Genomic DNA, 24,578 nt, shown 5'->3' with positions numbered 1-24,578 from the left:
GACCGGCAAGTTTTCTGCTGGAGGAAATCACTCTCCAATGGAGGAGACCGAGTCTGGCAGAGCAAATGAAATGAGGTCCCAGAATTCATCTGGTTCCCAGGCAAGGCGGAGTCAGGGACCGGACCCTGTGATTACGGGACTAACCACGAACAATTTAAGTCAGAGGTGTCAGTAAGCTCACATGTCTATTGTGTTTTTCCTGTCAGTGGATGGAATGGACACTATTGTGGAAAAGTCACAGGTAAGTGAAACTTAATTAAATCTATAACACACACATTCATTCAGCACTGCTAATTACAAAGTTTTTTTAAGTTATATTCATACACTGCCAGCACAGCCACCACAGACAATTTAGGGTTAAGTGTCTTGCCCGAGGACACTTTGGCCTGTTTTCTAGGAGGAGCAGGTTAAGAGTTACCAATGTGTGCAATGATTTGTGCGTAACTATGGGTACTCACAAATGTGTGTTCATATCCACACACAAATATGAAGCAATTTGTGCACACTTCAACTTCACAGAAGTAACTTCAACTTAAATATATTAAGTTGAAGTTACATCTGGGGGACGATATTGTCCCAGAGGGTCAATTTGTGGTGCAGCAAGGCATACATACAAGACAATTAGACACATGATACAACAAAAGATAACAAAAGAAGCACATGGAATACAACCACATATTCTCATAATTTAAAAATAGTTAGAGTTCTATAATCTATAATGAGAGTGCCAGTTTTTCCATCATAAAGTACTAGTACATTCATTCATTCATTCATCGTCTACCGCTTTATCCATTTAAGGGTCGCGGGGGGGCGCTGGAGCCAATCCCAGCTAACATTGGGCGAGAGGCAGGGTTCACCCTGGACAGGTCGCCAGCCTATCACAGGGCCACATACAGAGACCGACAACCATTCACTCTCACATTCACACCTACGGTCAATTTAGAGTCTTCAATGAACCTAACCCCATTCTGCATGTCTTTGGACTGTGGGAGGAAGCCGGAGAACTTGGAGAAAACCCACGCATACACGGGGAGAACATGCAAACTCCACAAAGAAAGGCCCTGGTTGAACCGGGATTCAAACCCAGAACCTTCTTGCTGTGAGGCGAAGGTGCTAACCACTACACCACCATGCAGTAGGTATGAATGAGTGTCTGTACCTGTTGCTCTTGGAACCAGATCGAACCAGCTGGACGCTGACTGACAGAATGGATTTAGCTTTTTGAATCACTTGTCTATTGTACAGGTCAGTGTGGTTGACCGCCGAGGATTTATGTAATGTTCGCTTTTCATTTATGGAATAAAATGTATTAACCATACATTTATATGTACATTTATTTTACATTGTATGAGCTCTAATCGAGGGGTGATGAGCTATTCTGTGTATTTAGAAAAGGGTGTTCTTCCCCACAAGAATTCACGGAAAGCCCAGATGTCCCAATTTTCCACCAGCACTTTAACGCAGCATACATTTGTGAATCTTTGTTGAGTGTGCTGAGGAAAAAGAGTCTCAAAGTCCACACGCACGTGTCAGCTGATCTGTGCGGATCCACGGGATTTTCACACGTTAAACAACGTGTAAATAAAACAAAGAATGTCACAAATATTCTTAGACATTTGTACAAACAGGAAGCTATTTGAAAGTGAACATTATTACATCTGTGAAGTTGGGAGATAAACATTTGTACATAAGACATTCATTTGTATTCATTTTGTGATTTGTGTGTGGATATGACCACACATTTGTAAATACCCAAAGTTACGCACAAATCTATTAGCATTTGTAACTCTTATCTTTCACTTGTAGATCAAGTGATCATTTCAAAACTTTTCTCTCCATAGACAAAGACAGGATCTCAGAACAAAATTACATACACACAAAATCTAAACAAGAAAACACACGAAATAATATTATATTATTGGGTGGCATGGTTGTGCAGTGGTTAAAACTGGGGCCTTTCCGCGTGGTAGTTGGCATATGTTCTCATGACTTCGTGGGTTAGACACAAGGTCGTGATAGTTGATGACTCTAAGTTTGAGACTCAACACTTGAATGTAGTTTCCATTATTTCATTTTTAAGAAAGAATGTGCTGAAGCAAAGAGCCTCAACCACTACAAACCATTGTGTAACTGTCCAAATACTTATACTACAGCTTTCATAGTTTTTTCTGACTGGAATGTGCACAACGAAATCCCTCTTGAAATCCCACATGAAGGATTTATGCTAACTATATACTAACTATAAGAAAAAAAAAATGGGGACAGTCTTTCTCCAAAGGCTGACATGAAGGCAGTGACTTTTAAAGGTACAGTGCAATAGTCCATGATGGAAAAATGGTGTCAGACTCTTTGACCCCCTGATAAATATTTACTGAGGTTCATGATTTCCAGTCAAGAAGAATGGTTTTCTTGGTAAGTGAATCGAGCACACTTTGCAACATGGCTGCCACTACTTTTCCCTGTTCAGTCTCCCGACAAACCTCCAAAAATCTACAAAACATATTGCCATCCATTTCAACTTAAATCATCGCAGATAGTACAGTAATGTCTTGCTTTCATCTTTTGAAAATTTTTCGTCAATTTGGTGGGTCACTTCGGTCAACGATATGGTTAAGGCCTTAGGAACACATGGTGATTGGCAACAGAGCAGTTTTTCTTTTTTCATTAAGCTCTTTTTGACCAAGAAACAAATGCAATATATATATCTGCCATCAAGGCAAATAAAAACAATTTAAAGAAACATGCATGCTTAAATTAGTCAGTGGCATCTCATAATCCGGTTTATTTTCCCCTGAAAAAATTTGGCTAGTGGAAAATCTGATTGGCTGTAACTTTAAAATTCTACTAGCCATTTTGGCTGGTGATCAAGAAAGTTAATTCAAAGCCCTGCACACTGTGGTGGAGAGACACATCATCCAATTCAAATTAAAGAATTTCATTTAGTTTTGATTATGACATGTTGGGGAGTAGGGGTCGACCAATATGGCTTTTTCTGGCCTAATACCGATACCAATTATTACTAATCTAAGAGAACGATGACCGATATTTGAAACCGATATTTGTCTGCAGTAAAAAAGTGTCAAAAGTCTTAAGTAGATACTTTATTTATCCCGAGGGAAATTCAGGCATCCAGCAGCATTTACAAACATACATACATTAAACAAACATCAATCCTACATAAAATAAAAATACAAAATTAAATTAAATATTAAACTAACTATAAAAACTAGCTTATTACTAGAGTGCAAAACGGGAAAATGTGCAAATGAAGGTTGAAATAAATTGTCCTTTTCTATTGTCCTCCCTGCCTTGACTAGGAGCTGTTGTACCATCTGATGGCCGGGGGAACTGTTGGTGGAGCTGGACTGGGACAGCAGTCGGCCACTGAACACACTCCTCTGCCTGGTGAAGGTGTTGTGCAGTGGGTGGTTGGCGTTGTCCAGTATGGACAGCAGTTTGTCCAGGGTCCTTTTTTCTGCCACTGTCCCCAGAGAGTCCAGCTCTGTGCCCACCACTGAGCCAGCTCTCCTCAGCAGTCTGTCCAGTCGACCAGCGTCTCTCTTCTTGCTGCTTCCTCGCCAGCAGACCACGGCATAAAAGAGGACGCTGGCCACCACAGACTGGTAAAACATCTGCAACAATTTTTTTGCAGATGTTGAAGGACCCCAGCCTTTTCAGGAAGTACAGACGGCTCTGCCCTTTCCTGTGTAGAGCGTCCATATTTGCTGTCCAGTCCAGCTTGTCGTCCATCTGCAGCCCTGACCACCTCCACATCGACCCCCTCGATGGACACGGGTAGGAGATGTGGTTTCTTCCTTCTGAAGTCCACCACCATCTCCTTGGTCTTGGAGGTGTTCAGCTGCAGATGGTTGGACCTGCACCACCTCACGAAGTCCTCGACCAGGCTCCTGTACTCCCCCTCCTGTCCATCCTTGATACAACCAACTATCGCAGTGTCATCCGAGTATTTCTGCATGTGGCAGAGCCCTGAGTTATACTGGAAGTCAGATGTATACAAGGTAAAGAGGAATGGAGAGAGCATGGTCCCCTGCGGTGATCCGGTGCTGCTGACCACAGTGTCTGACGTGCAGCCCTTTAGTCTGACGTACTGTGGTCTCTCCGTGAGGGAGTCCGTAATCCATGTCACCAGGAGTGGGTCCACCCTCATCTCTGTCAGCTTGTCTCTCAGCAGTAGCGGCCGGATTGTGTTGAAGGCGCTGGAGAAGTCAAAGAACGCGATTCTCACAGCGCCGCTCTCCTTTTCCAGATGAGAGTAGGACCTATGGAGCAGGTAGAGGATGGCATCCTCCACGCCCACCATGTCCTGGTCCAAACTGCAGTGAATCTTGTGCGTGGTGGACCTGGGGTCTGAGGACATGGAGCAGCAGCCGTTCGAAGGTCTTCATGATGTGTGATGTCAGTGCTACTGATCTGAAGTCACCCGGCTCCCTGGGGTGTTTTTTCTTGGGAACCGGGATGAGACATGAAGTCTTCCAGAGCACTGGGACCCTCCCCAGCTGCAGGCTTAGGTTGAAGACGTGCTGGAGGGGCTCCCCCAGTTCAGCAGAACTGGCTTTAAGCATCCTTGGACACACTCTGTCCGGGCCCGCTGCTTTCCTTGGACAAAGCCTCCTCAGCTCTCTGCTCACCTGATCCTTGGTGATGATGGTAGGGAGGAGGGTTGGTGGTGAGGAGGGGGGTGAACTGTCCATGGGTGTGGAGGGTGGGGGTGGTCTGCAGTCTGAGATGGTGATGGACATGGTGGTAGCGTTGGGGGAGGTGATGGACATGGTAGGGGTGTGAAGTGGGCCGTCGTTGTTTGTGGGAGTATCAAACCTGTTAAAAAACAGGTTTAGCTGGTTTGCTCTCCCAGCATCCCCCTCTCCTGTGATGTTGCCCTTCTTCTTGCAGCCTGTGATGGTTTCCATGCCATCCCAGACCTCCCTCATGTTGTTGTGCTGCAGCTTCTGTTCTACCTTCCTTCTGTATTCCTCTTTTGCCTCTCTCACATGGACCTTGAGTTCCCCCTGTACTCGCTTCAGCTCCTCTCTGTCACCATCCCTGAATGCCCTCTTTTTCCTGTTCAGAATGTCCTTGACATTACTTGTGATCCAGGGCTTGTTATTAAGGAAGCAGCGTACCGTTCTAGTGGGGACCACAACATCCATGCAGAAGTTCAGGTAGTCAGTAATGCAGTGTGTGGCCCCCTCGATGTCCTCACCATGTGCTTCCTGGAAGACACTCCAGTCAGTACATTCAAAGCAGTCCCTCAGAGCCTCCGCTGTCCCAGGAGACCATTTCCTGAAGGAGCGTGTGGTCGTGGACTGTCTCTGGATCTGTGGTCTGTAATGTGGCGTAAGCAGAAGCAGGTTATGATCAGACTTTCCCAGTGGGGGTAGAGGAGTGGCAGTGTAAGCTTCCTTCACGTTGGCATACAGGAGGTCTAATGTCCTGTTCTTCCTTGTGGGGCAGTTTACAAACTGGTGAAAGTCTGGCAGTGTGGAGTCCAGTGTGACGTGGTTAAAATCTCCGGAGATGGCGATGAATGCGTCTGGATGTTGTGTTTGTAGTCTCGCGATGGTGGAGTGCATGACGTCACACGCGGTGTCTGCGTGCGCACGCGGAGGAACGTAAACACCAGCAACAATGGTGTGGGAGAACTCTCTAGGCATGTAGTACGGTCTGAGACCTAACGCCAGCAACACGATGTCTCTGTGGCACACGATCTCTTTCACCGTAACATGCCCCTGGTACAGTCACTGTAGTGAATCAAGGTAGATCCACATTAGCGTCCTGGGTGTTCTGGGTTAGCCAGGTTTCAGAGTGGCAAAAGTAAACTGCACTCCCTGAACGTCGTATCCGTCCTCACAAGGGCAGCCAGCTTGTCCGTCTTGTTGGTCAGGCAGTTCACATTCCCCATCACTATCGACGGAACCGAGGGCTTGTACTTCAACCGCTTAGCTGCTAGCCTAGCCTTCACCTTCGCTCCGGCTCTGTAGCCACGGTGCCTCCTCCTCAGGTATGTGGTGGAAAATGCCGGCTCGTCCCATTGTTTGGAGTGAAAGCAGCTTCTCCCTTGAATAAACAAGGTGTCCACCGCTATGTTGTCCGTAAAAAGTCATTGTAACCGTAGGATATGTAAAGTTCTACACAGCTAGTGCTATATAAAGAGAAAAAAGTTTAAAATAATAAAGACAACACGACACGTACGGAGCTACTGGATTCTTAAAAGCACATGTTTAATTCGCAGAACCTTTCCACATGACCTGAAAACACAAAGTGCAGGAAGCTATCAGCAGCAATATTGTGAAGTTGAACACACAAACATGGATGGGACATTGATAAAGTCCAGAGAGTCGTGACTATGGCTGCATCAGAGCCAAAGTAGCACATTTTATAATTAAATTATCTTATCGGCAAATCAGCTTAAAAAATGGCAGATACCGATAATCATAAAAATGTTGAATATCAGCTCTGAAAGTCAGCCAGGTCAATCCCTATTGGGGAGTAAACCCTGCCACATAGTTAGAATGTAACTTGCAGCTGTACTTACAGCCCCTCGCAACCACTGTCGTCCAACATCATTTGCAGAATATCGTTTTCTGCTCGATGTCCGGGATGAACCAGTTACCAGTTTCACGGTAAACCACGGGTAAATTCCAGAAGGTTAGTTCTACTGTTTCAAATTGTAATTATCATTAAAACGGCTGTGGATTACCACAGTAGATTACCCCGTGCAATTAGTTAGGAACCTTCTCCCAGATGCAGGCGCAGCATGCAACATGGGTGTCTTCTTAAGGAGGAACGAATGATTCGAGTCACGTTTGGGAGCCTTTCTTTTTATTTTGCCATCATGCTCTGCCCAATTCTCTTTTGTCCTAATCCACCCACTCCCCTTGACGTGAGCAGAGGGAATCTGTCATTCGTGAGAGCTATATGCTGTCAAGGTTCAGGGCAGACCGTGATATCGAAAGTGGTGTCGAGTATCGTTCTTTTACACTAGTATTGAATTGAAATTTGAAATGTTGGTGTCGTGACAACCCTACTTTCTACACCGTTTATACCGTCCACCCCTTGTTCAATGACGTCTCCATTTCCTGCAATTGGTCTGAAAGTCCAAACTATCGCAACATAAAAGATCTCTTAACTTAGTGTTTTGCACCAGTGCATCATTGTAGAGCTGTGCAGTGCTCTTTCAAGATTCAGCATAAACTCGATAGATACTGCTTTCACTGTAGGCATGGGCCGGTATGAGATTTTGGCTGTACATTAACCTCGGCCCAAAATACCGTGGTTTCACAATATCGTGCACCTCTAAAATGTGCTGTTGTAAATTATCTGGGTAAAAATTATTTTTATAACATATAGAACATTTGTAAATGTTGTATGTTAACATATAGAACATTATTGAATTATTTTTCTTCTAGATAAAATCAAAATGAATGCAGCGTCTTTAGTGTTGTTGATGGTGACGTTTGACTGCTCTGTACTGCTCCTGTTGGAGACAGATGTTCCTCTGCACATTATCCGACCTGGGGGATTCCACTTCACTTGTTGGTTCATAGTCAGAATCTCTGTAAACACTGGTGGAGGCGAGCGTGATTCTGGCTCTCAGCTGTTGGACAGAGAGGCGGAGCAGGCTCAGCTTTGGTGAGTTGGCTCATCATGCTCTCTGGAGCAGCCAGTGTTGGTCTTTTCCTGCCGGGTCTAGACCGTACTGTAGTCGGGAAGGGACGTCTCGCTCTGATGCACGCAGAAACTTAAGGCACTGCGGCATTTATTAGATTGAGACTGTAAACGGCACTGCACATTAGCCAATCTCACAGCACACTCAGTCTCCTCTCGCTCGTCACTCTCTTTCCCTCTCACACACACAACACTGGGCAGCGCACTGGAATTAAAAGACATCATTTTTGAATTAAGTGCGTCAGAGAATAAAGTCCCCATCCTTACTCCGTCTGTGTGTGTTACAACATTAAATTTCACATCTCTTTGTGAATAGTCATTTTAACTTGGGGGGACCGTTCATACCATCAGGACTAGGGGTCGACCGATTATCACTGGCGATATTCAACATTTTTATGATTATCGGTATCAGTCATTTTTAAGCCGATTTGCCGATAAGATCATTTCATTATAAAATGCACTAATTTGGCTCTGATGCAGCTGCAGTCACAACTCTCTGGACTTTATCAATGTCCCGTCCATGTTTGTTTGTTCAACTTCAGGATATTGCTGCTGATACAGTAGCTCCCTGCACTTTGTCAGCTGAACGGTTGTGTTAATTAAACACATGCTTTAAGGCATTTCAACCAAGTTTTGTGTTAAGACTTTTTTTACTGCAGACAAATATCGGTTATCAGTTCATTATTGTTATTATTAATATTTTAATTCTTTTTTCGAGAAGAGATTGGTCTCCGTTTTATCTATGGAGTGGAACAGAAACCCAGTATCAACTCCAACGTTGTCTGTGCTGCTAACAGTATTGAAGAAAGACTGTGATGAATTTTCGCGAGTGCCAATCCTGAGGAGAGATCCGTGTCTCTCTCTGTGTCTGTTTACAACAGTAGAGTCCAACAGTCTGTCTGTACATATTGAGTTGTGTTATTTTATTCATTTGACAGGCTTTATGTTAGTCCCATCACTCAACACAACATCATGTACTTTATATTTGTTCAAAATAGTGCTGTTCAGTGAGTAAAGTACGAGAAACAAAACATTTGTCCATTCCATTCTATTCTCATTTTGTTGTAGCAATTAACCTGATGTTGAGCCAGGTCAGAACCAGGTCTGTCAAAAGTGATGTATAATAGTACAGAGAATGCCAAAACACAAGACCCTTGCTGCAGCCAGAATCTAACGACCCTGAAACTAATTTCATTTAACAGTCAGACAGACAGGTTGCCAAAGGGTTAACTGCATCGATGGTGAAGTGGATAGTGGTCCAGCTTGAAAGGACAGTTAACATAATAAGCAACAGAAATTTTGGCTCATTGCCAGGCTTTGCAGCTCACAGTTGTCATTGCCGGACAGACTCTTCTCCTGGACAGAATGAGTGGAAGACCGCTATATTGTGGGGTCTGGATGGTGACTAAGGCTCTTTGATAGTAACAGCATGGGTACATAAGTTGTAGCTGGGCTACACGACATGTGTGTAGGTGAGTGCTTCTCAAGGTTTACGTTACCAATAACTGAGTAAGCCACTGCAGATAAATACTTCCATATATGTACACTGTTGTTTTTTCTCCAATGCTCGACAGGCTTCCTAATTCTAACGCAACAAACTGGGAAAACTGGAAAACAGCCAGTGATCTGCTTTTTCCACTCGCTGTGTCACCTGCTAACACTGATGGGGGTGGGGTACTACTGTAACCATGACAATGGAGGTCCTTTATCCTGACCAGGTTGTCAGTAAAACCTATCCAATCGGTGACTGTTTCATAAGCTCATCGGTTGGGTGGAACTACTCATTCAGACTCCTACTGGTGCCTCACATGGCCAATGGTTTCTGGCCTCATTGGGCGTCAGGAGGAGTTTCAACATAAGGCAATTCTCTATCCATTTATAATGTTTAAATGCAGAAACATTTAACTAATTTGTCATATAAATTAGTAAAAAACATTCCGAATTAATTATTATGCTAATTATTAGGGATGGGAAAATAAATTGAAATTCCAAATATCGCGATCCAAAAATAGTACGATCCCTTTCGTCAGCCAGAAAAGGATATCATGAAATAATTTCCTGCTATTTAAACACAAAAAACAACATGATCTGGGATGACAACCGCCAACATATCTGTCGCATTTACCCACTTTAGACGACAGAGGGCGAAACACCATTATATGCAACAGGGCCTGCAACCGGAAGTCCCTGGACTGTGTTCCACCACGCTACAACTGGAGGATGACTGCGAGCAGTAATCCAACGTCAGATATAACAGAGATAGAAAATGCTCCAGCTACGCTCAAGTCACACGTGTGGCAATACTTTGGCTTTCCAGTGAAGTATGAGAACAACGAGCAAATTGTTGAAAAGACAAAGACAATATGAAAGTTGTGCAAGGCGATAAAACCCAACACAGCAGGTAACACCTCCAACGTGACTGTTCATCTTCAACGGTACCATAAAGAGCAGATTAAAGACATGAGGATTTTGCGGTACGATATGCTCGAACTGGAACAACAGCAGTCCTGATGAGGAGTGAAGTACGAAGAAATGCCAGAGACATTGATGCGTTGGATGTCGGTGACATATCAGATGCTGAGGACATATTCAAGATGCTGAAACCACCGAAGACCACTACAACAGTTGTTTATGACGATAAGAAGCCCACAATCAACTGGCATTGATTGTGCTGCTCGTGTGCATGATTGAGAAGAGCATGTCATCCCATGAGGGGGATTCCCCTGTCGTGGCGAGTTTGAAGAGCACCACCCTTAAAGACATCTCTGGTCGGTACTCTGGCGAGATGTATACAGACGTGGCTCTGAGAGACCGTCTATGGCCTCATATGGAAGAAAACCAAAGATCTTCTTCACCAGATGAATCAGTTTGTATTGTAAGCTCACACTCGCACACTTTATGTGCATGCACTGGGCAAAACACATTTCTTCTTGTATTTTTGATGGGATTTAAATTAAACTATAATGCATTACAGATTAACACAACCATTTCAGTAGCTTGACGTAATGTATGTTGTGATTTGGCATTATACAAATTAAATTGAATTTCATTAAAACAAAACCAGCAATAAGGAAAATCATTACATGATCCCATCCCAAAAAGATGGCCAATATTTCACAAATTCTGCCAGAGTATGTAAATTCATGAGCACAACTGTGAGAGAGCAATTGAGTGAAAGTACATTTTTTGTTCTTTTATTTATTTTTAGACCAGTGTCACAAAGGAGGAATAATCTAGTGAAGAAGGAGCAGAGTCTGTATCAGGGCCAGAGTCTGGCACCAAAGAAGGTGCTGAACCTGAACAGCCAGGCTCCTCCAAAGAAGAAGACCTCTTTGGAAACTCCGGTGAAAAATACCAACAAAGGGGTGACCAAACAAATGGACTCATACAGGGGTATGCCATCCATTCCCACTTAGCGGCAGTCCGCTGGAGTGGTGGAAGGACAATGAACACACCTTTCTTGGCTTGCATCTATGGCCAAAGTCTTCCTTTCAAACCCTGCAATATCTGTGCCCAGCGGACGCACCTTTTCAACTGCAGGTGAAATTGTTACCTCCCAAAGTCCCCTGAAAATGTGGATCATTGGATTTTTCTCACCAGAATTCCAGCAGAATTCAGGCTGTTTGACAGATGGACTCTGTGAATTCTAACCAGAGCTGTGTTCTAGCAGACGTCTCTGCAAGCTTATGTTTGTCAAGACTATTTTATCTTTGTGGATAAGAGTTACTGGTTTCCATCCACCTGATCAACCCAAATATAGACTGCTATTATTTTATTGATTTTATGTATATCTTACTTGAAATGTAAGTTTTACAGTATTTATTCATTTATTTGTTGTATTTATGACACTTTTGTTGTTTTTATCATCTTCATGAGAATTACGGTTACTTTGATCTCCTGGTTGTCTATTAGAGAACCTTATTCCAAAGAGAATTAATTTAGTATTTTCAATGGCTGAAAATTAAATATCAGTTCTGAATATTTATAGTTTGTCACTGAACTGTTATTATCGAATCTTGGTGATATCGAATGGCAAACCTCATATCGCATATCGAACCGAATCGTGAGATAACAGTATCGTCCCATCCCTACTAATTATTGTTATAAAACACAGCATTATGATGTTTGCCCAAGAATTATTTATACCAACACTAGTTTATTTTAAAATTTCAGAGAATTTCTTTTTTTTAAAGTTTCGTTGTACTAATTAGAGCCCATCTTGATATGTGATCACACCAGCCACGACCTCCATCAACATGCTGGCCCTGACCCATGAGTACTCAGTATTCACTACATTATTATACTGTACGAACACTTGGTAGTTCCTACATTATTACATCAATACTCAGTAGTTACTACTTTATTACTTTGAGTACAGTCGTTATTTCGACATCATTATATGAGTACTCAGCAAAACAGGAAAAACTATTGTTTACAAAGGGTACATCCATTTCTATCGCCATTATTATTTCCCTTATTGTTATTTCCCTTATTGTTTTTCTATTAAATAAAATTTGTCTTTGGGTAAATACTTATATATTATTAATGCTACACGATATCTCGGTTTTTAAAATTACTATCAAAATACAGTTTGTTTCTAATGAACTTAGACTGCCCATTTTTACTTAACATGTCAAATTGAGCAGGCTGAGACATAGAATTTCATCATTGGTAATGATGTTTGCAATCATATCAAGTATATGACAATGAGCTTGAAATTTTAAACTTCTACCGACACTTTAATGATGTACGTCCAGTGTGACCAGTAAAAAAGAGGTCTGGGTACCTGAATGGCTTGCATGCTATTAAAATCTGAATTATTAGGAAAACGGTTGTCCCCCTGCGGCACCCGTCCAACCTTACAGAGCTTGAGGGGGTTGCAGGGAAGAATGAAAGAAAATCCCTCAACTGAGGAGTGGAAAGCTTGTCATGAAGACTCAAGGCTGTAAACACTGCAATCACAGGTAATTCAACTACAGTAAGTACTCAGCAAAGGGTCTCTATACTTCGGTCTATATCATATTGCAGGTTTTCTCCTTTATACATTTTCAAAAATTTAGAATATCCAGTTTTTGCTTTGTCATTATAGGGTATTGAGTGTAGACTGATGAAATAATTACAATGATTTTAACAAAAGGCTGCAACATTACAACGGGTTGCCATAACAGTGAAACAGTAAAGCTTTGTTTGACACTGTTTAAATAAGATACTTGGCAGGTGATTTGATGAACCATCTGAACCATCACCATTACCACCACCACTTGATGCCACTAAGTCCTACAAACTGAAACTTTAAAAAACACCGCGCTAAACACGTGCTACTGAGAGGAGACAGCAGACAGACACTCATCTGATGTTGTTACACTTTTCCAGCCCCGCGAGTTTGCTCACACGTCAATGTGAGAGTCACACATGAGTCACTAGTTACCTATTCTCCAAGAAAATGTCAGTGAGCCGGTAGGTTTAACAACCTGTAATGTTGTTACATTTAGCATATAGTTTCGAGGTTCCGTTATAACAGCAGCAGTGAACGAAGCAGGTGGTTGTTCTGCGTCTGACATTTAGCAGGCGAACACACCGTTAGTCTGGCACTTTGTTCTTGCTGAAGTAAATGACTCCAGACCTTCCTGCTATAAAACATCCATACTGACATCCTCTTTCTTGGTTTAGCACTAAACGTTTCATACTAATAACACACACGCCCTCATCAAAACAATGTACTGCAATCACAGGTAATTCAAAATCAGAGATAACCTGATAATGTTAGAATCATACAGAGATGTGAATCAACGGGTTATGCCCTATATCATATCTTGAACATTATCAAAACCAGGAGAATATACAACAGGGACTAGTGTGTTTAAAGACAATAATTTGCTGATTGGGTTCATGTGCCATTAACACAAGAACAAGAGCATAGAAATTGAATTAGGTCTAAAATAATACAGCATTATAGAATGTAACCGGGGCTGGTAAAAACTAACTTTGCCGGTTAACATTGTACAGTTCCTAGCCATTCGTCTGGTGATGAATGAAGCAAATCAGACTGCGTCTGTTTGAATCGGCTGCAGAAACGATGCGACGTCAATGTTACCAGTTTGGTCTGTTTTCCACTCAGACATTTGGGCGGTTTTGTGTGTGTTTGTCTTGGAAAACGTAATCTTTATCTGGCAACACTGCTCGTGGAACTAATTCTACATTTCCCATGAGCACTATGGCGTGTGGTGTCATACGACCATCGGCTACGTGCCGAGCGTGCGTGGTATCCCACCCAAAACAAAACAAAGGAGCGGAAAATGAAGTAGTAAAGTTAACGTTAGTTAGGCAAAAACCCAAACGAGATATGTTTCGGGAGTTAAAAAACCAGAGGAGTGAAAGAGGAAGGCTGCAGACACAGGCGACGATGAAGATGAAAGAGGAGGGGAAAAGAAGAAAACCAGGACTTTTAATTCAAAGTGGCTGTCGGGTCGTGAGCGGCTCTTTTTGACCAAGAAATGAATACTATATATATGTTTTTACCATTTTAATGTATATCTGCCATCAATGAAAATAAAAACTATTTAAAGAAACATGGATGCTTAAATGTTTTCAGTGGCTTCTCGTAATCTGGTTTATTTGCTCTGGAAAAAATGAGGCTAGTGGAAAAACGGTTATTGGCTGGTAACTTTAAAAAACTACAACCCATGTTGGCTGGTGATCAAAAAAGTTAATTTAAAGCCCTGAATATAATAGTTTTCATAAAATGTTGAGGAAAAAAAATTACCAGCGGACGTCTCAACTAAGGCACGGAAATGTCCAGAGAAAACTCAATATGGTATATATACATATATAAATACAACCTGAGTGACCAGTATTTTCACTCTCAGTTGTTGTGCACTAGAAATGAGTTAAGCTCAACAAGTAGAGTAGAAATAATAACAATGACTAATAACTTTGTTGGACTTGGAGTGTTAAGGAGATTGTTGCTGCATCACAAAGGAAAGGAAAGGAAATAATTTGAGAACGCTGGATTAATTTACAGAATATTATATGTGCAAAATTCAAGAGTCTTCAAAACACAATGTCAATCAGTCATTTTTTCAATATCTGGATATCGCCACACCCCTGGTGTGCACAGAGTAGAACTAGCTCACAAGTCAGCGGAGTCATTCTCTCCACATGAGAAAACACACCTTGACTGGAAACACAGCCCGACGGTGGACGCTTACTGTACGGCACCAACACACTGCTGCTCCTGCTTCAGTCTTTCTCTGTGACTCATGAGATATATCACAGTAGTCTGGAGCCAATCAAAGCTTCAGCCTGTAGTAAAACTTCCCGTCTGTTCTACTGGAACATTTCCTGTGGCTGCTCCTTCACAATAAAAGCCTTCCAACACTGGGAAACTCCGACACAACAAGATATAATAGTGTATCCGTTTTAATGAAGTTTTAGAGTTTGATGGAAAACAAATGGCACTGTGCGTGCAGCGGCAGCAGGGGGTCAGGTTCAGGCCAGCGCAGGTATCCCACTTAGTTGCTACTTTATACCCTTCATGCTCGAATCTGTCCTTCATTAAAATGTCTTTCTGGTAATTATACTGCCAGGAGAGATTTTTTTATTTTTCCCACATCAGCAAAACTCGGCGCAATAAAGAGTTTGATCTCCCCTCATACTACAGAGGGTTGGGGAGGGCCAGATGAGTGAGTGCACTGTTTAAACGGAGCTGCGGCAGTTGAGGAATAGTTCTGCATTGGGCTGCCGCCATATCTGATATGCAATAACTATAATAACTGCAATAACTGTACAGACAAGTGATCAGTCAAGCCAGGGACATGTCGGATCAGATGATATCACAGGGCCCACTTTAGGTGATATTGTACTTAATTGTTGTTAATTACTATTGAATCATATGAGCAGTTTTAAAGAAAAGCAAAGGAGGGTTAAGCAACTAGGCTAATAGTCGATAAAGTTTTTTAAAGTCCTCTGCAGGCATAATTCAGCATAAACTCATAAATAGCACTTGTACTGTGCATGTTCATGTGACAAGCTGACAGCTCTCAGCTGGCAGGCAGACCTCAGTCGTCGTCGCCGTCCCCCCACGATCAACGAGGGGATACCCTCCCTCCCAAGTAACATTCCCACAAAGTGTGGAGAATATCTGAACATGCCTTTCGCTGTGGCAACAGCTCTGGTAATGAACGTTGGGGCAAATACTGTTTAATACTCAAAGAGTACAGATAGTTGGTAGTATGAGTACAAGTGATCGTAGCACTAGCTCAGCATCAGTGGTAATAACAGTAGAACTAACAGGGGCTGGCAGAGTCCAGATACATTTTTAAATAGTAGCACTAATTTAAGAACAATTTGTGAGTTCAGAAATAGCTATATCATTAGCAGTGTGTTCAATTACAATATGTATGATTTAAGTTCTATTTCTCAGACGGAGTTCTGCAGATGCCAGAATATTTTGAATGTGCTGCCTTTCGTTGGCATGGTCATGGTCTGCCTTAAAAACGAATAAATGGTGTCAGATACATGTATGAGCAGCTTTATGTTAGAATAACGGCAGTGACGATCAATCATGGATCCTCGCGCTGTACTGTACTCCATCTGGTCTCACAGCTCACCTTCTGAAACAGTTGCCCCACTGTCTTTTAGTCTGCATCACTCTGTGGGCTGACATCTGCATCAGGACTCACGTCGTGGTGCATGAGATTATTGAATCCATGACCAGATCCTTCCCAGACACCATTTCATACAGTGACCACTTTTTTCCCAATTAGAATAACAATGACATTGTGACAAGAGCAGCAAATTGTGCCCATAAGGAGTAATAAAAGATATATATATATATATATATATATATATATATATATATATATATATTGCAGCTGATTTACTGTATGCTGACGTGGAAAAAAATAACTACAGCTAACACACACGTCAGTGTAACTCAGCCTAGAGCTGCGACAGTTAATCGATTGATGGATTAGTAATCGATTACTAAATCAATCGCCAACTATTTTGATAATCGATTCATCGGTTCAAGTAGAAATCCTCTGATTTCAGCTTCTTCAATGTGAATATGTTCTGGTTCCTTTGCTCCTCTGTGACAGTAAACTGAAGATCTTTGGTGTGTGGACAAAAACCAAACATCGTCTTGGAGTTTTTGGGAAACACGATCGACATTTTTCACCATTTGATGACGTTTTATAATCGAGAAAATAACTCAGCCCTCCACTCTACCTGTCCTCCTCCTCCTCCTCTACACAGTGACACATATGTGGTCAACCCTGCGCCTCCGACGAGGACGAGAATGAGGATGAGGAGGATGATGAGGAGGAGGATGAGGATGAGCGTTAACCCCGCGGGCTGCGCGGATCACACGGAAGTACGGAGCACTTTTACCTGAGACAGGGACAGGGGAGAAAACATCATTGTGATCGTGACGAGCAGGAGCACAGTCACACCAGGGCGCCGGAGCGGCACATCTTCGTTTCCCCGCGCTCGTCAACTTCCGACGCGGAAACCTCCGGGCGAGCGCGAACGCTGCATTTCCTGGTGTCTCGTGCCGAACGACCCAGATGGGGAGCGCGCAGCGTCGCCTCGGATGACTCCGCCGCGTTAACTCCAGAAATGATGACACGCCAGAAAAGTTGAGGCCCCGGAAAAATGCCCCGCGGGTAGAAAAACCGAGAGGAAGTTGGGAATAATCATTGTCGAGGAGAATGTGTCCGGAGGTGCAGCGGAGCACGGGGTGTGTGTGTGTGGGGGGGGGGGGCTGTCTCCGTCGGAGAGGGACGGTGGTGAGGGGGCGAGCAACACAAGGGAAAAGTGAAATGACGTTATGAAGTGAGCCCATCCCAGACGGCGGCTTAAAGCCGCAGCTGCTGCTGCTCTGTGCCTCTGCACCGCGGCCTCGCAACACTCCACAGGTCAGCTGAGGACCAGCCCACAGGAAGCGCAGCGGTGGCGGTCGGCCGCCAGAGGCCGCTGGTGCGCCTCCCCAAAAAAATGGATTAATAATAAGAGTGGTAAATCATATGAACCGTCAAACCTTGTGTGTTTGACGTGTGGAATGCATCCAGTAATATGTGTAAAATATGATAGAAAAATCCTCTGCATGTCTGTACGTCTGAAGTTTGGCCCTGGGGCCATTTCTCTGTAGACCGGCGTAGCCACACTAATACTCAAATGCGCACTAGTCCGGAAACCTCTTCCGTTCATTTTTTTAATTTCCAAGAGCAGCAGTAGCAGTTTCGCTGATTACTGATTCAAGATGAGAAGGTTTTACATAAAACGTAACCAATCAGCATCCTGAAAACCCTAATGAGAGAAGGGTGGTTATTTTATCGCCCCCGAGCGAGCTCAGAGCTGCCGCTGCTACGTTAGACTGCAGTGTTCATGTTTGGACACTAGGTTGTGCCTTTGAGTAAGGTGAGAGCGTGAGTGTGTTGGTTTCCCTACACAACAAGGTCCACATAGGAGCATCTAAATAAATTCATGTTTTCTATTATTATTTTATATCAGATCACATTATATCGTATATTATATTACATTATATTGTGTATTATATCATATTTTATAATATATTTAATTATATTACATGTTTTATATTATACTTCTTTAATTCAAGTTGGAATAAAATACCATTGATTGTGTTTTTGATGCTTTAAATCACACAGCTGGAATTGGTTATATGTGGCTCAGCCCCACCTGAAAAAAATTCCACCAGCCACTGAAGCACAGGACTGTCACACACACACACACACACACACACACACACACACACACACACCACAACACTGTGCTGACCTTCAAGGTCCACCTTCAACTCACAGTACATACAATATGTACAGTACAAACAGTACAGGTACATAAAGTAAATACTGTACACTACACACATACAGGACAAACATTACACTGTATACACAATACGTACAGCACATAATACACAGTGCAACTTTTACTGGAGTTACATGTTTGACTCCTCCCTCCATCTCAGATATTTTGTTTTTACTTTAGATCACATTCCACTTCTCTGTCTTCATACACGTCAAGTGCCATTACAGCATTGTAAGTTACTATCTGACAGCAAACAGCAAAGTGCTGAGGCTGTAGATTAAACACAAATAATTCCATATCACCAATATTGTAATGTATACCTGAACTAATTTTATACTGAGTCAGAAATATAACAATGTGCAAACCAATTAACAAAGGCAACGTAGTTGAGCATTTGCATGCTGAACTCATTGTGTAGCATAAACCATATTTTGCTCAGATAAATGAATGTTGTGATTTACTATTACCGATCCATGTTAACAGATTTAACGCTCAGGCTGCTGACGTGCAGATTTCTGATCTTCTTTGGACTGTGTGGGGCTTGTTGCTGAATCCACAGCCTGGTCACTGACAGCTGGATATCATTTGACCCGTGCGCTACACAATACATGGGCTTTTGATTTGCTCATGACTTATTGACCTGTGCAGTTTTACAAAATGATATTATCTTTAAAGATTTGGCCATATTTTGTTCAGACTATTAATCATCACTCTTCATTGAATGTTTATTCATGTGTTTGTCTCTATGTATGATCCCTCAGCTGCAGCAGCATAGGGACATAAAATACATACTGTCACGTCCACACACGAAGAGCATCTCTGTGAGGGAGGACTGACCCACATCACATCGCAGTGAGATCAGTTTGTTCTCATGTAATGTGTGTCACCTATGTGCAGCTGATGGGGGGGGTCCCAACATGAGCTCAAATGTTCCGCTCAGACTGCGGCTGCGGGAGGTTCTGCCTCCTCTGCCCCAGCTGCATGCCGGGACAGGAAGGCCCTCCGTCGGCCTGGCCTTCTCGCTCGGCCCGCGGGCTCTGACTGCGGCCATTTTCTGCTGACTAACAGAACACACGCATGCACGCACCGAAAAAAAACCGGGAGAAGGAGGCTGAGAGCTGAACTTCAAGTGGGGCGACCGCCTCCCGCCTGACGGACGGAGCGGGGCAACGGGCTCTTCTACTGAACCCCCCAACTTTCACCGGCTGCTTTAGGCGCTAACACACGCGCCCGCGCGCGCGCCAATGCGTGCTGTCCGCTGACTCTCGCGCCACTAGGGGTCGGAACCACTGGAGCCTGTTCGACGTCCCGCTCCAAACCGCGTCCGCACGGACTCCGTTTAAGTGTCGAGGCTTGTTTTCGAAGACACGCTCGTCGCCTGCGTCGCGACACGACACCCTCTCCCGTTAAATGGCCTTCAGGAGAATTCGGCGCACACATCATTTCCCGAAAGTCCTCCATGTCAACGAAATGTCCAGTGGAGTGGTCCTCCCCGCGCCCCGCGCCCCGGCCCCGGCCCCGGCCCCTGCCCCTGCCCCGCGCCCCGGCCCCGCGCCGAGCCTGCCGCTGTAGACGCTCGAGCCGATCGTGAAAGTTCACGTGTCTCCGTGTGTCCCGCGGGCTTGTGCGTGTTATGGCGCGGGCCGAACCGAAGCGCGGACCGGACGCTTTGTGACCGGCGCGTGTCGGTGCAGGCGAGCAGGGTGAAATTAAAATCTGCCAGATTTCTGAACGATGTTCGAGTGGGACGATCTGTGGATCGGGAGGCGTCCACTCACTGGTCGGCGGAGGGAGAGGACATGGGGACGCAGCGGCACTGCGCCCTCTCAGCTGCGTAGCATGTACTCCTCCAACTCCTCGCATTGCGTCTTTTCCGTCCCGACAACACGGAGCGGCACACGGACGGGGAAGGGGGTTTGTCCTACCATGTCGAAGCGGAGCCGCTCTCAACGCCGGCCCAGGGCGCGCCGCCGGTCCGTGTCATTCCGTGGGCTGCTCATTTCTGCCACGGGGCGCGTGCCAGCCCGAGTCGATCCTCGGTGCTCGAGACCGGGAACGTCCCGCGTCAAGCTTCGGGCTCCACGGCAGTAACACCCCCGCCCCCCCTCTCCCGCCCCCCGCGGGAGGCTGCGGCAGAACAGAACAGAAGAGAACAGAGCTATACACTCCCTCTCCCTCTCAGCTTTCTCTCTAGCTGTTCCCCCTTTCCTTCTTCTTCTATCCTTTCATTTATCTTCTACACTTCTTCCCTTTCTCGCTCTGCCCTCAGACTTCCATCTCCCCCTCTCCCTTCGCTATAACTTTTAATACCTATGCTGTGCACCCGTGGATTATATATAAAATAATCCACGGATGGGCCCCTCCCAGTCTACCTGTGAAGTACACTTTGTTGAGGTGGGGGGTGAACCATGCGTTCAACCCTGACCTAAATCCGCTTACTGCCAAGTGCTTTGGCCTTCACTGCTGTTTTATTTTTCTCTTAGAAATAAGTTTGTTAAAGAATTGCTCGTCCTGGACATATAGTCACTATAGCCTAAATAAACTCTGAAGGGACCACCTCCTCCCTTGCTCTGCAATGTAGGACCTCAATCCACACAGGCAAGGAAAAACCAAATCCATGTAGAATCGCACACATAAAAACAAAAAAAGGCCCAAAAGGCTTTATATGTGGGAGGGTTACGCAGAATATTAAAGCAACATTAGGAACCGAGGCGAGAGGTACTGTATGCTGTGGTTCACCACTTTCTTCCCATAGCTATGAAGTGGTGATGCCCCTGAGAAAGGAGAAGTAAGCATCCTTCTGCCCATCCTGGGACAGCTGGGTTGGGAGTGAACATTCACTTAACCAATGCATTAGTCACAAACTCAAACGTGCCACATCCCACGGCCTTCATCATTAGATCAAGTAAACCCCTCAGCATTTCATGATCATCATTTTACAGTCCCGTCTGCTGACGAAGACAGTGAGGTGAGATTGAAATCTCACAAAAAGCTGCCAAGTGAACCTGGAGTTGAGATGGTTTCTTTCACGTGCTGCTCCAAGGGTCAATAATTAACTTCAATTTATTTATATCTATGATGTGTTCAAATGTAATCAGTGAACCTCTCTGTCTGTGGGGTGATCCCACATTAAGATAATGTTTCTTAAAGATGTATTACACAAACTATGAAACACGATTTGCAGTTAGAAATGTAACTATTATTTTTTCTGTTATTTAACGTAACTTTAATCCTGCCTTTTTAGGATTACAACACCTGCTCTGGAGCAGGTTATCATGAGCGGATCAGATTAAAACCTGTCAACGGGCCGACCACTGACCAATCAGAACACTGGAAAAAACACAGGCCTCATTCTATAGGATCCTGACAGGGACAAAACAGTTTACAGTGAAGTCCAAATAATAAAGACATTTTAAAACTGCAGCTCAGCACAACATGAGATGATGAAAACTTAAGTCTCTGTTGTTTTCATTTGAACAATGACATACTCTTCTCTCTACTTTAGCAGCAGGTTAAGTGCATCAGATGTTCTTAATAGTTTCATCATCATCAGACAAAAGAACAATAACTCCTGCAATTATTCTTTCTGTATTTATTTTGTCCGTCTCCATTATTGATATTTATGTGCAGGTGTCTGCGTTTCTTATCTTTGATTATGATTCTGACGATTTTGCTTGTAGTGAACGACTCCGCCTCTTTAACACGAGCATGCTCACGGCTGGAGAACCCAGAGTCGACTGAGACATCGTAGCACAGGTTTTACTCAGGACGACCGATGTCAGGTTCAGTGAGAAGATGTGGAACTTGCTTCGTGGTACCTCAGTATGCTTCAAATCACACTTGGAGTGTAAACAATCGGATCATATGATCTCACACAGAAGAAAGAAACAACCACAAACCACACCTTTAAAGAGGAGAAGAATAAGGAAGCACAAATGTGTTTACAAGTCAAATCATACTGCACACAGCACTGGCAACGTTGGTCTCAGACTTTTGGACCCCACTGTTGATCAGTAACATGGCTACAGACTCTCCAGTGGAAATCCAACCCGGTCTCTTTTTCTTTGTGTGGAGGAAACATTTCCAGTAGAACACAGCCCACAAATTACAGTGTAATTATCTAGTAGTTCATACTTAGAACATATATCAATAAAATAATTGCAGGGTGGCTACTGAGACAAATACTTGAGCAGAGGGGAAAAGTCAGATAGTCGGAGAATAAGATGAGAGTGAATAACTTTGTGTTTAAGAAGATCTTTGATATAAATGACACTGTTAGTATTTTTTTCATTGCTGTATTTGGATCAAATAATTATAGTTTGTAAGGAAAACTGTTATTAATAAATGGTAACTGTGTTGATGGTGGAGTTAAAGTTGTTGTGGTACCATTTAATGTATTTAAAATGATGCTATACTTAATAACAAATAACATTTACTTTGACCTTTTTACCTATTATTATTATTATTATTATTATTATTATTAATACAGTGCACAATACTATTGGAACAAACCATTTGGTCAAGCTATGGTCATAATATATTTAATAATAAATTGTAAAGTATTAGAGGAAACTTACTGCTGTTTTGGGATCCACTGGATTTATCTGACAATCAAAATAATTTGAAAGAAGAACCTTCCTAACCCTTTCTGGCAAAATAGAATAGTAAACAATGGTGAGGGGAGCTATTGATCAATTCAAAAATTGCTTTTTCATATTACAGAGTGAATCCAGGTTGACTGTACAGTAAAGCAGGACCTTGCTCACTTGTGATCTGAAACAAAAAGTATGATAGCAACTAGTATCTTTCAGTAATAACAATGACACTTAAAGCAGTCTCACTTGTTATTTTGGGCTTGTTGCTTTAAGACAATGTTGCAATCTGTGTATTATTAGGAAGCTAGATCTATCCCTTTTTTGCCATGGATGTATCATAGGAACACATATGTCAGACTCAACGATTACTCAATGGCACATGCTAAGGCTGAGACTCAGGAGATAGAGAGGGTTGTCGACTAATCTCAAGAAAGAGCGAGTGTTCGATCCCCGCTTCCCCCAGTCCTCATGCTGAAGTGTCCTTGGGAAAGACACTTGACCTTAAATTGCCTCTGACGGCTGTACCAGCAGCGTATGTGACAGAAAATGCACAATGAATAGCGGCGCTGTATGAATGTGTGTGAATAGGCGAATGTGACTTGTCCTATAAAGCGATTTGAGTGGTCGACAAGACAGAAAAGCAATTTAAAAATACATACAGTCTATTTACCATTGAAGCCAGTCATGCTTCCACTACTGTGTGTGTGTGCAGTGAGCTCCACCGACCTTGGAGGCAAACCCAGAAGCTAGAAAACTTTTTCGGCTCAAGCACTGTGAGCAACTTACATACAAGCGGCTGATTGAGTCCAGTATTCATTTCCTATGGTTCATCCATGTAGTCGACTGTGAGCTGACAAGTCTCAGCAGGGGTGGCTGGCAAACAGAAGTGAAGGTAAAGTATGAAACAACCATGTCTCTCTGTCCCTAACTCAGCACTGGGCTCCTCCTGATCACCTCCATCTCATAGGAGTAAACAGACTCTCGAAACAACACACACACATATAGCACTCCGTATAACAATACCGTGGCAATGTACACCATTTCAATGTTGTTACAGCAGTACAATGACAATAGATGAGTGTGAAACAAATAAAAAAATGCGTTACACGAGTGACTGGCTGACAGGAGGAGGCTGTCTAAGATTTGCTCGTGCTATTAATAATTGCATCCCATTACTAGAGAAGCGGAGATTGGTAGACACTCTACATCTCCTCAATTCAATCTCACTTAAGCCATCGCCAGCTCCACCATTCCAGTCCAGCAGGTGGCAGCAATGAAACAACAAAAAAAGGAGCCATCCTTGCACGATGGCATGGCAGGCCGAACTGTAGGCTTCCGCACTACTGGCACTGCTATCACTGAAGCTGTGGGCGAAAAAAACCCAGAAAATGACACTGTGCAGAAATAATATACAATCAGCATTTATGTGAGTTAAATTATATTATACTGAACACCAACAGTTTACAGCCC

General features: G+C 43.5%; 1 protein-coding gene across 7 annotated transcripts in view; it reads right to left on the bottom strand.

The window, feature by feature from the left end:
• nfic (nuclear factor I/C) overlaps nucleotides 1-20,614 on the bottom strand; it is a 55,636-nt gene extending 35,022 nt beyond the window's left edge. The window contains exon 1 of one of the 7 annotated variants that reach the window (XM_035646745.2): nucleotides 20,439-20,614. In XM_035646745.2, coding sequence (XP_035502638.1) covers nucleotides 20,439-20,441 — 3 coding nt within the window. In that variant the 5' untranslated portion in view covers nucleotides 20,442-20,614. Of the gene's footprint in view, nucleotides 1-17,076; nucleotides 17,572-20,438 lie in introns of those variants that run through there. The other 6 variants (XM_035646749.2, XM_047336625.1, XM_035646743.2 and 3 more) reach the window with 6 other exon arrangements.
• Nucleotides 20,615-24,578: the final 3,964 nt, after the last annotated feature.

Source organism: Scophthalmus maximus, chromosome 13, assembly GCF_022379125.1.
Source record: "Scophthalmus maximus strain ysfricsl-2021 chromosome 13, ASM2237912v1, whole genome shotgun sequence".
Taxonomy (NCBI): domain Eukaryota; kingdom Metazoa; phylum Chordata; class Actinopteri; order Pleuronectiformes; family Scophthalmidae; genus Scophthalmus; species Scophthalmus maximus.
Note: the sequence above shows the minus strand (reverse complement) of the source record. Positions and strands in the feature narration are given on the sequence as shown.